The sequence below is a fragment of the Lissotriton vulgaris genome, chromosome 7 (genome assembly GCF_964263255.1).
Source record: "Lissotriton vulgaris chromosome 7, aLisVul1.2, whole genome shotgun sequence".
Lineage (NCBI taxonomy): Eukaryota > Metazoa > Chordata > Amphibia > Caudata > Salamandridae > Lissotriton > Lissotriton vulgaris.
This window is the reverse complement of record NC_141695.1, coordinates 572,980,390-572,993,275: the sequence shown is the minus strand read 5'-3', so window position 1 is coordinate 572,993,275 and position 12,886 is coordinate 572,980,390. Positions and strand designations below refer to the sequence as shown.

General features: G+C 44.8%; 1 protein-coding gene across 2 annotated transcripts in view; it reads right to left on the bottom strand.

Annotated features, from left to right (window-relative positions):
- LOC147702042 (uncharacterized) overlaps positions 1-12,886 on the bottom strand; it is a 374,952-nt gene that overhangs the window by 56,201 nt on the left and 305,865 nt on the right. For both annotated transcript variants that reach the window (XM_086930660.1, XM_086930661.1), the window contains exons 5-6: positions 12,418-12,723; positions 11,774-11,872 (exon numbers count right to left, since the gene is read on the bottom strand). In XM_086930660.1, coding sequence (XP_086786786.1) covers positions 11,774-11,872; positions 12,418-12,723 — 405 coding nt within the window. The remainder of the gene's footprint in view (positions 1-11,773; positions 11,873-12,417; positions 12,724-12,886) is intronic.

Below are 12,886 nucleotides of genomic sequence, written 5' to 3'. Positions count from 1 at the left end.
GTCTGGCGCTTGGCGCGGTCCAGGCGCGGACGGGCGTAGACGGGCGTACCTTTGGCGCACCTTCGGCGCGACTGGGGCGCGATCGCTGCGCGTGAACGCTGCGCGCAGAGGCATCTGTCATATGTAGGTAGTGGAGGGGGAGGGGCGAGGCAGGGTCAGCTGGGAGGTGGGCGCGGGGTGGAGCTACAGGCTAGGAAGCACAACAAACAACAAAATGGCTGCAAGTGAGAGAAATCGAAACTGGGCGAGCCTGGGGCACAAACAGAGGCACAATCGGGCATAAAGTACTTTGCTTACACAATGCGATCACAGCAATGCGCAGATCTAATTATGCAGCACTAAAGATGGTAAACGCACAATGCACAATGCACTAAAGATGGTAAACGCACAATACAGGCAGCGGCAGTAATGCGGGGGAATGATCACGCTAATGACTCAGCTGGAAGGCACTACGATACCGCAGGACAGCTTTCAAGCGCTCTGAGGTCACGGAGTCACCAAGCCCTGGGAGCGTGGGGGAGCGACCTCTTCTGAGCTAGTCAGGAGAGGAGGCGGCCTCCTCCACAGTGATGACATTAGCTGATATAGAGTTATTTTTCGGTCTGCTGGTGCCGATAGATATATGGAGACAGGTCCATACACAGGATCATGCACTGGAGTTGGGTGGCAAATGGGATGAGATCAGGGCTTGGGATAAGGAGCATAAGCACGGCAAGAAGCTGAAAGCGGAGCTTCTTGCTTTGCTGGGGCGTATTATCACTTACATGCACTCCCTTATCCCGCCAAGTCAATTGGATTGGGATAAGTTGACTGCGTGTCGACAGAAGAAGGATGAAAGTGTGTCTGATTTCTTTACCAGATTTGAAAGAGTGTTTTTAGACTTTAGTGGTCAGGATCTGTCACAGGAGGGAGGTGTTCGTTTGTTTGTTAACTGATTTGTCACTAACTTGCTTCCGAGATTGCAACTAGGTTGCAGGCTTCGGAAAGTACTTGGACGACCTCATCCCCTTCAGTGATTTTGAGTATGGTACAGTACTATGAGCATAGACAGAATGAGAATGAAGAAAAGGTGGAGAAAAAGTCAAAGGATTTGAAGACGAGGGTGTTGATGCAGCAAGTTGCGAGAGGAGGAAGAGGAAGAGGTTCGGCCCAGCGGCTGCCTGTGTCTAATAGGGGTTGGACTTCAAGTGCACCCATTGGGCTAAACCAATACGCATATTGCAAGTTAGAGGGACATTGGCAGAATGAGTGACTGGAGTTATTACATTATGGTGAGGCCCCGAGAGGATGGTGTTTTAGAGGATGTGGAAGAGGAGAAGGAGGCAGTGGGGAGATGCGATCAGTGAACACATTGTCTGATAGACAGAGCGGGAACTATTTTGACGACTCCCGAGGGAGACAGTACTATCATAATTACTATGACATAGACGAGGTGACGGGGATGTCACACAGCTAGGGTAGCCAGGGACAGGGCATAGGACCAGTTCCGGTGCCTGTAGATCAGCCCGGACCCTATGTCACAGCGGATATGCAAGGTATGATCGAGAAATCTTTAGTTGATACAGGGGCTATGAATAGCTCTGTTTCCTGTTCACTGGTCCTGTGGGTAGCTCTGTCTGGCCACAACAATGTTTTGGTGGGTTTCTCTGGCATGCCGGTTGTTAGCCCCATTTCCAAGCCCCTTGCTCTCACTATTGGTCCATTTACGGTTGATTCACCATTTTTATTAACGTCAAATTTTGGGGAGGATTTATTCGGTTTGGATTTGTTAAAAAGGTTACATGCAACAATTTATTGTTCGCCAGATGACATTTACATGACTATTGGACCACAAGTGGCCCGTGCCAAACAGTGCCCCACAAAGGATGCCCCCCTGCCGCTGAGTTTAAAGATGTGCCACATACACTCTGGGCTACAAGAGACACGGATGTGGGGTTACTCCAGATCCCACCGGTCTCTATACAGATTAAAGACAATGCTGTATTTCCACATATTCCCCAGTACAAGATATCCCAGGCAGGAAAAAAGGCCTTGTTGAAAATAATACAGGATTTGATTAAGTCTGGTGTGGTTGAAGCAATAGTGGCTAATGTGTGTAAGAGCCCTATTCTTCCTATACTTAAAAAGACACCCTTAGATTCTTCTTCTGCTCACCCTGATGTTTACCGCTTTGAAATTGACCTTAGAGAGGTGAACAAGATAGTGGTTCCCCAGAACCCTGTACTTCCAGACATTACCACGATCTTGACAATGAATCCCCCGTCAGCAAAATTATTTTCCGTGATCGATTTAAAGAATGCTTTCTACGGCATTCCAATCCATACAGATAGTACATATCTGTTTGGATTTGCAATAGCCGGCAGGAGCTTTAGATTCTGCTGTGCTCCACAAGGCTATACAGAAAGTCCTAGAATCTATAGCCAGGCTTTGAAAGCTCAGTTGGACTCTTTAGAACTCCCCCCTGGTAATGTGCTGTTGCAGTATGTTTACGACCTCCTTGTGGTGACACTGAAGATGGTTGTAAAATGGCCATGGTAAATTTGCTGTTACATCTGGCACATCATGAGTACAAGGTGTCACTTTAAAATTCCAATATTGTCGACAAGAGGTCACCTATGTAGGTCACCTACTGTCGAGGGAGAGATGCAGACTAACACCTCAACACATAGCTACTATCACTAATATGCCTATTCCTAAGACCCAATGCGAGGTACGCGCTTTCATACACATAACTTCGTATTGTTGTCATTGGATCCTTAACTATTCTTTACTAACAAAATCCCTTCTTTACTTAACCACCAAAGATGTGCATGAACCCTAGCCTAGGACATCGGCATGCCAACAAGCGTTTTAGCAATTAAAGGTTCAGCTTTCCAATGCCCCTGTGCTTGGTACTCATGATTACCAGATGGCTTTTGTGCTCTACGTACACAAGGTGGATGGTTGCGTGCTTTCTGTTCTAATACAGGGTTTCGATGGTAAGCAGAGACCCTGGGCATATTTCTCTGCTATCCTTGATAACGTCACCAGAGCTCTCCCGAGCTGCCTGAGAGTTGCTGTGGCGGTGGCAGTTTCTATGGGGCCGATTCACTAAATTAAGACAAAATCCTGAACTTACTACTTTTGCTGTTCACAGAAGGCATTTAGTAGTAGTAAAGTTAGGATTTTGTCTTATGTTTGACTTAAGACAAACTTAAGACAAATTTAAGACAGACTTAAGACAGACTTATGACAGGCTTAGGACAGACTTAAGACAAACTTAGGACAGACTTAAGACAGACCTAAGACAGACTTAAGACATACTTAAGACAAACTTAAGACAAAATCCTAACTTAAGTTTGTCTTAAGTCTGTCTTAAGTCTGCCTTAAGTCTGTCTTAAGTTTGTCTTAATTTTGTCTTAAGTCAAACTTAAGGCAAAATCCTACCTTTACTACTACTAAATGCCTTCTGTGAATACTAAAAGTAGTAAGTTTAGGATTTTGTCTTAAGTTAGTTCTGAAAATCAGGTCCTTACAGACAATCAGCAGGGCTCGTCCTTGATACTGATCTCACAGTAATGGTACCTCATGCTGTGGAATAGCTTTTGAATAAGACAAAGATGCCACACCTTACAAGTGCGCATCTGACGGGATATGAATTAACCATGTTTGCTCCGCACATTACCATCAAACGATGTGCTGCTCTGAACCCAGTACGTTACTACCCTTCCCCGAGGAAGAAAAGGACAATGATGTCCATGATTGTTTATTTCGGACTGAGGAAGAACCAAAAGGACAGGTAGACCAGACTGATGTTCCCTTCTCTGACCCCCAAGCTGAACTATATGTTGATGGCTTTTGTTTTAAACTACCAGATGACACTACCACTACAGATTATGCAATCACAGCATTACACACTGTAGTTGAGACATCATTTATCCCATACCAATCGGCCAAAGCTGCAGAATTGGTTGCTCTCCTTAGGGCTTGTGAGTTGAGTGAGGGACTGACTGTCAATATTTAAACTGACAGCTAATATGCCTTTGGGGTGGCCCATAATTCTAGGTGCCTCTGGGCGATCAGACAGCTAACGAGACAGCTAGATGAAAGATGAAAAAGATTTTTGTGGCAAGTCCCGCTAGGTGGGTTCCAGATAATGGAATTTTTGAGGACACATTAGAAAATGTCAGGGAAATACATAGTGAGAGGACCGTAGATGAACTGGCAATATGGGAGGAGTATAGGGCGTTTGGATGAGCAGGGGTGCTGGACTGATCTGTCTGGGAAACAGAGATGGTTGCTGCCCAATGCATACATGCTCCCTGTTGTGACCATGGCCCACAGTTCCTCACATATTAGTGCCAAAGGAATCTGTCAGCTACTGGACCCAGTATGGCAGAACGATAATATCTCTAAGATAGCCATACATCTAGTGAAGAACTGCATTGTTGGTCTGAAACATAATCCTGGGAAAGGCTCTCCTACACCCGCAGGTAACTTTGCAGCGCCTTCCTTCCCTTTCAAGGTTCTCCAGATGGATCTCATCGAAATGGAATGAGTTAACAATTAGAAGTATGTGCTAGCTAGTAGTGATTTGCGCATTCAGTAAATGGATTGAGGCATACCCCACTAAAGAGAATACAGCCATGGTGAAGGCGAAGGCACTCTTGAAAGACTTCTTCCCGCGCTATGGATTGCCACGTATGATCTGGAGTGACAACGAAAGTCACTTCAATTCAAAAGTCAATGAATTGGTGTACAAGGGCTTGCATATTAAGCAGAAGTTTCCTGCAGCGAACCACCCCCAGTCAGCATGCCTGGTTGAGAAGTACAATGGTAATCTCAAACTGAAGTTAGCAAATAATCAAGAAAGCACAGGATTGCGATGGCAAGATGCAATACCTTTGGCTTTGTTATCTACCAGGGCAACTGCACATTCTAGAACGGGGTTGTCCCTGAATGAGGTGGTCTTCAGACGCCATGCTAATGTCTGGGGTGTTCCAAGACCTAAGAGCTTTTCCGAGATAGAGTACCCCTTGTTACTAGATTACTAGATTATCTGCATGAATTGTCTAAAGACCTTTGTTCTACCCACCAACAGATTCACGCCACGCTGCAACCACTACCAGAGGGGTCCGGGCATCAGCTACAGCCCGGGGATTTCGTCCTTGTAAAGAATTTTCAATGGAAGAACTACCTGGAGCTGAGGTGGAAGGGGCCACTTCTTGTTCTGCTTGCAACCCGCACCTCTGTGAAGCTTGAAGGCCAGAAGCATTGGGTTCATGGGACTCATGTCAAAAAGGTGCCTCTCCCGCTTCCGTAGGATCAGTGGGTCCTCAATGGCATTCCTGACAAGGAAGGGGAGCGAGTGCCCTGTTTTGTACCCTTCTCTGACGCCCGATTGAGGTGGGCGCAGACAGATGAAGAAAGTGGTGTAGCCTTGCTTGAGGCTATTCCCTCAGAGATAAGAGTCGCCCCAGATACACCTGCTTCTGGTGCACAAGGATCTGAGTCTCAATGCCCATCAGACCCTGAGTTTTAACCCCTTTTTGTTGGCAAGACAGTGCCTAGAGTCACCAGGTATAACCTGCAGCCCCAAAAGAAGGACAGTGCATCAGTAGGGCAGTTCAGGTGTTAGGGAAGGACTCGAGCTTAAGGCATAGGTGCCATGTTTAAGGTGCCTGCATTAGATTAGAGTGAGCAACACTGGTGCACTGCCCTGGATACTGGACAGGCTCGTTGAGGGTACTTGCCCAGGAGGGAGGGTGCTAACAGAGAGGGTTTGTTTTCCAGCAAGGGCTGCGATCACGCAGCTCCCCCGTGGGAGTGCTTCATAGCACCATTGTTGATGAACAATAGGAGTCTAACAGCGAGGCTCTAGAAGAACGCTGGGTGATTTGTGCCCCTCTGGTCGGTTGTATTTTTGTGGCTCCAATTTTAAGGTTTTTTGTATGTATACGTTTGGCTGTGCAGTCATGAAGAAGGAACAGCCTCTGGTGGCCCCGCCATTACAGCAGAATGGTCCTGTGTGGTCTAGTTGGTCTACTGGGAGTAAGGTATTAGTGGTAGTAGTCATCATCATAGTAATGCTAACACTATTTGGGGAGGTCTGGTATTTAGAAGAACAGCATCTGTGCACACCTTGATAGGGACTACCCCGGCTCCACCTGAGCACCTATTTGTTATACTGGCCCGAATAAAGAGAGACATAGGCAGACCTATGTAGAAAATACTTTTCTGCAGATGCTTCTTCAGGTACACAGTACCACCAATACCACAAATTGTTGGGAGTGTGGGTTACTTCCCTCAGTTATGCACAAGAACAATTTATTAGTGTAATTAGCCTTACCTTATTTAGGTAGTTGTGAGGCCTGGTTCCAGTTGTTTTCAATGGTATACATGCACTATCATGCTGATGCTATGAAAATGGTACAGTATGATTACGAAGTAGTGTTGGAGTATATAGTGGTACATCAGGGATATACACCTGGGAGAGATAGCAAGGAGAGTACCCTACATCCAGAAGTTTGAATGAACATTTTCGAAGCTAATGAGAATGTCACTTGGTTGCAAAATTAAATGTTGGATTTTCAAGTATTTATTGTTACTGAATACTTTAAATGTTTCCGGGAACGAAATATCACGGAAGACAAAGCCATGCCATTCCCTGTGATAAATGCAACAGCTAGTTTCTGTGTTGAAGGCTCAGGGAACATTCCAGTAGGGCAGAGCAGTTGTACCTACACATACCGATTGAACACTACTAGTAGCCCACCTCTGCTTACACCTGTATACTTCATCTGTGGAGAACATGCGTATACATGGCTTCCCAGGGGATGGTCTGGCAGGCGTTATGTCTCTTTCCTTTTACCTGCTGTTTACATTGCACTGTTTAATTATCACAGGGTTCATAGGCTACAGAGTAGGGATCTTGTTGCATTGAGTTAAAAGAGTTGCCAATCCAGACGATATTGATAAGAGAGATACCTCTCTACAGCAATTTACTGACATAATTTATTTATTTATTTATATTTTGAACTTATATGGCGCAACAGCTACCCTGCGGGTTTCCCGGCGCCTAGGATTCGTATACCATCATGAGGAGAATACGCGTATGCCACATTATTGGTTAAAAAGCCAGGTCTTGATGCCTTTCCGGAATTTTCTGTATCTTGGTTCTAGAAATAAATGTAGCGGGAGCGAATTCCATAGCGTAGGTGCTATGTAGGCGAATGAGCGGCCGCCCATTCGCGCGTTTTTCAATCTAGGGACAATTAATCTAGACTAATTTAGAGAGCGCAGGTTACGGGAGGGGGTATATTTTCTCACCAGCTTACACAGGTATTCTGGGGCTCCCCCGGTATTGATCCTGAACATAAAACACAGTGCTTTAAATTTACATCGACTTTCTATCCTAAGCCAGTGTAGATTATGTAGATGACCAGAGATATGTGCTCGCTTATGGAGGCGTAAAAGAACTCTGGCTGCCGCATTTTGAACAACCTGTAACCGCCGTGTTATCTCTTTATTAGACCCTAGATAGAGAACCTTTCCGTAGTCTAATCTAGAACCAATTAGGGCCTGGATTACTGTTTTTTGAGCCCCTTCAGGGAGCTGCCAAATAATTTTTCCCAGCCATTTTAGAATGGCAAAGCAAACAGATGTCCTTTTGACTACTTGTGGTCGCATCAACAGTTTTTCGTCAATTACAACACCCAAGTTCTAGTATATTGAACAGGAGACGGGCCAGTACGCCGGTCCCCACAGCTCTTTTTGTTCTCCAAAGACGCGCAACTCGGTTTTCTCACCATTCAATTTCAGTTTCTTGGCAAGCATCCATTCCGCCATTCTTTGCAACCCACTAAGTAGAGGTGATGTTTCAGATTTGTCTGCTGCCGATAGGGAGAAAATCAGCTGCATATCATCCGCATAAGAAGAAATTGTGAGACCAGCTTCCTCTGCTATTTTTGCTAATAGACTTATGTAAATATTAAAAAGCAACAGGCTCAATATTGAGCCCTGAGGCACTCCATAAGGGGAAGTCATAATATTGGAAGTATTGTTTCCGGAAAAGACCTGGAATTATCTGTTAGATAGAAAATGTATTAACCAATTCAGAGCTGTACTCCTCCCTCCTATCCCTTCAAGGGTATGAATTAATGTTTTGTGGGATATGGTGTCAAAGGCGGCACTCAAATCCAATAGGATGAGCGCCACCATACCAGCCTTATCCATTGTTTGGCGGATGGTTTCCGTCACACCTAATAAAGTGGATTCGGTGGAATACCCAGTTCTAAAACCTGACTGAGATGGATGTAGTAGCCTGTTGGTATCAACAAAGTCTGCTAATTGTCTGTTCACATGTTTTCCATGATTTTAGAGAAAATTGGAAGTAGTGAAACAGGGTGGAAATTAGAAAAAATCTCAGGATCTCCATTGGCTTTTTTGAGCAGTGGAACAACCATGGCGTGTTTCCATGTCTCTGGGACCACTGCTTCAGCCAGTGACGCATTTAGAAGCGTTCTGTTTTCATCTAGGATCCTTGGGTCAAGTTGTTTTAGTATGTGGGCTTGCATTGGGTCATTCGGTGATCCGGATTTAATACTGCTTAGGATCTCCGCAAAAGAGTTAAAATCTAATGCATCCACGGGGTTCGGAGCAGGAGAAGCTAATTGCCAAGGGCGTGCTAGGCGTTGCGGGCGGTGTGTCATATTGCTTCCACCCCCCTCCACGAGACCCATGGGGCGTGGATCTTTTACTACACAAACTATACAGGTTCCTCTGAGTGGAGGTAAATCCCACAACTTGTGGTTTGTGTTTTGCTTTGCACTTTTTTACCCATAGAACAATTTTTAACTTTCACGTCCTTTGGTTAGGGTGGGCCTTAGCCCGCGTAGAGGGCTATACCGGCTATTAAAGGCCCTCTCCAGCGTTAAAGGCCCCGAGCCGAAGGCGAGGCCCTTTAACAAGGGAGAGGGACTTTAATAGCGGTATAGCCCATCTACGAAGGGCTATAAGGCTATCAGAACATTCTGTCACTCGAGGACAGAATGTTCCACAAAAAAAACAAAGCCTTTTGGAAGAGTGAGGGGATTAGAATCCCCTCAGGCCCCCTGAAGCCTTTGTTCACAGCCAGAGCTGTGAACAAAGAAACATTGGAATGTTGGAGCTCTAGGCTTATACCAGCCATTATAAGCCCAGAGCACTCCATTGCTTTCAATGGAGCTCCCAACATTCTATTGTTCTAATAGCCGGTATAGCCCTCTACGGCGGGCTATAAGGCTATAATAGTTGATTGAGCACACAGATTTTATACTAAAATGACGCTGGTTCAATAAATACTTGAAAAATGTCCCTACCTTTTATTGTGTGTATCTCTCTGAGATGAAGTAAGCATGAGTGACTGAGCAAAAAGTAATACACTGTTTCCACGATCCTGAGGGATCAGGGGTCTCATGTTCGATAGTTGCCAAGAACTATTCTCTCCTTGCTAAGAGGGGTTTGTAGTGGCACTGTGAGCCAGCTGGTATACAGGCTAACATACCCTGTCGTGGTGTCTGGAATCAGTCTGAACACCAAGCCCACAGTCTGTGTTGTCTAAACGTGCAGATCCTATGTAGGTTTATAGGAAGTACACAACACTATGCTTCTTATTTGTGCACCTATTATTGTGCCCTTGCCTGCAAGATAGTAGAATAAAGCATGTGGGACAATTTTCCACTTTTGCAAATTGTATATGTTCAAGTCATTCCTTTATTAGTGTATACCATAATACAATATTGTTTTGCATAAAGGTGCAGCATCTACATTACCAGCATGTGAATAAACTGTCAACTGCACTGTCTCCACTCCTGTGCCCAGGGCACTGCTGCTGTTAGATTTGTAGTAAGACTTTATAGACATTGTAGTGATTTTTATTAATTTGTGTCAGTTTTGCACCACACACAGCACTGTTCACTCTTGCTGACTTTCATGGAGTATAGCTGTAATTGCAGCATGCAAGGCACACATATGTAGTGGGCATTCCCTTCATTGCGCATGAGATGTCTAGGTGGCCGTCCCAGCCCAGCCAAACCATTCACGCGAAGGGAAGCTCTTATCAGCCCCAAATGCATTGCTGGGGCTGGAGATAACAGGCACAGACTCCAAGTTTGCCTGGAAGCGCATGTTGCGGGCACTCAGGCCTATCCTGAAGCTGCCTTCATGCGAGAGCGGCTTCAGGATTGGCCGCAGGGCAGGCTGGGAGCATCTTGCCCAGAATCAGGAAGAGCGCAATGTGCCCGAGATGGCGGCAATGTTTTTTATTGTCCCTTGACCACCCCCTTTCCCACCTCCCCCCTCTGCCCCGACACTTTAGCAGGGACGAGCCGCTACTGCCTGGTATTGTATGTTATCTTGCTGTACCAATGCAGAGATATGTACGGATGTGATATCAGCACTTGTGAGGTGGGACTTGCATGTACCCATGCTGTTGTATAAGTATCTGCAGTAATAACAATTTGGTCAAAAGAATCAAAGTTCCAAACTAGAGCACACGGAGGATCACAACAATATGTTGGGGACATTAGCGTTTTAAAAGTCCTATTTCCAGAGCCGCTGGAAGGCACAGGAAGAGGAAGTCTTAGCCATACAATGGAGAAGCCAAGTCTTGCACAGCCATGTACGTTAAGAAAAGGCAGCTCTGCATGACCTGTACTCTTCCCTGTGTTAGTTGCTACTGAGTAATAATAATTTTTGAGGGTGTTGTTAACAAAATCTCTTTAAATACAGTACCTTTGCAGAATGTGGTATCCTCTTCTAATGTAATTAGACCAAAGACCTGTCTTGTCTCTTGCACTGTCAGAAGTCAAGCCTTGACTCCATTTCCATGGTGTTCGCTGTTGGTTTTAACGTAATCTCTTGCCCTAGCATGAAAACAACAATTCTACAAGCCCCGACTGACTTGCTTGAAAACACTATATTCAGGCCGATTGCCTTTACTAATCCTTGTTTTAAGGCATGAAGTCTTGTTGCTAGATTTTTAAAGAAATTAGTGTATTTTAAGCTGAAAGTGTACAACCTTGCACGAGTGTGGATTTACTGATGTTTAGAATTCACACACGTTTTCCAGGTTTCGCTTGGGAAGTAGCACAGACCGTCAGGGAGTTCCATTTTTAGATACAACAATATCTAAGTGTACATTCTCACATGCGAAAACGGTTTAGAGCAAATACAAGCACGTTAGCTAGTCTTATTTCCAGGGGGAAAAAAATCCCCAATGCCGAAACTGCTTGACGTACACCGCAACAATTTATGTGGGTGTTCTATTTCCCTTACCACCCTAACAAGTATTTACTCATGCATTGCAAGGATTACATTTGCTAAGGATTTGGAGAGGACACTGTGAATACTGCAATTTGTGGAAGTGGGTGTGGGTTTGCACAAACTCAAAGGACTTCTGATCTAGAACATCCTGGGTAATAGATATCTACAGACTCAAATAAATACACCCTTTTTAGTGCACAACCATGTTTTGAATATTAGAATAACATTTCTGCACCCATAAACTCTTAGTACTTCATAATATGATTTACACATGTAAACAGGTTGTCGTTTATCATAAAAAATTAAACTAGAAGAGACAATATCTTCTCTAAATTGAATGCTCAGTGGCATGGATGGAGATCAGACCACATTATTAGAAATAATCCAGAGTCTTTGTGGGATCTTGGATTTGAAAATCTCTTTGTAAATGAAGAATTATTGCAAGATGTTTCTAGGACAGCATTTATAATTCCACTCTGTATGTGCCTACCTTGGCGAACGCAACGCCTTCGGTAATAGATCCTCAGCGCCAATAAAGCACAGATCAGTATGGCAACAGGAACCAGGATATACATAGGGTAGTTCCGTTCTTCAGGCAAGATATAGAGAGAAAAAGAGAAAAGCGAAATTGATGTAATAGACACACACCAGTGCTCTTTATGTATGTTCTATAGAGATTACAATCCTTCTATCTGTTATGCTTACAAGGAGGGTTTACTCTGAGGGAAGTCTACACTGCTGCGGTCAGTTTTGTAAATGATCTATCTGTGAGAGAAGCTTGCGCTACTGTTGCAAAGGGGAGATCCTCGTTTGCAGTAAAGGCTTTGTTTGCACGGGAAGTTTGCACTGTTTAGGACAATTATCTAGCTGTTTAGATTATGTGGAGCACTACTGTAGAGGCAGTCAGTGCTCTGTTCTGTATCAAAGAGGTTAAACAGTTTGCACTGCTGCTACTCAAGCTAGGGCTTTCCTGGCACAGTAGTTGTTGTCTTACTTGCCTCTGTGTGTGGGGGTAGATTTAACTGCTCTGTCTGTGCTCAGCTTTTCCAACATGTGCCTGAAGCTTGCACTATCTGTGTTTTGAGTGTACTGTACCAAGGATGTTGTGGTCTGAGACCTACCAAAATATTGTACCTGGTATTAGCCGACCCGGTTCTTTGTATTCTTTGTATTCTTTGTATTCGGGGCGAGTTTGACTCTCTGTCTTGCTCAGATGCCAATAGGTGACTGTGCAGTAATATTCCGCTACTTCGCAGGACTGTAACAGCAAAGTACTGGTAAGGACACCATTCTTTTCCTCAGATGTTGCGCTCTGTGTCCAGTTTGTTCTACTGCCATCAGCCCATTGTATAGTCCCGACAGGGCAGCCTCCGGTAGCCTGGCACACAATCTTCTTGTCCTTACAAACTGAAGTGGTGATGTTTGGAACTTCTGAGGACCCTGAAGGAAAGCACACCTATTATTGCAGATTTACTCATTAACCTTGTATTGCCCATTTAAGAATTCCAAGTAGCCATGACCTTTGCAAGGACATGTGTCCTCTGGTACCATCTCACAAGGTTTCTGACATACTATGAATCAGTCTTACCACTTGATAAGCATC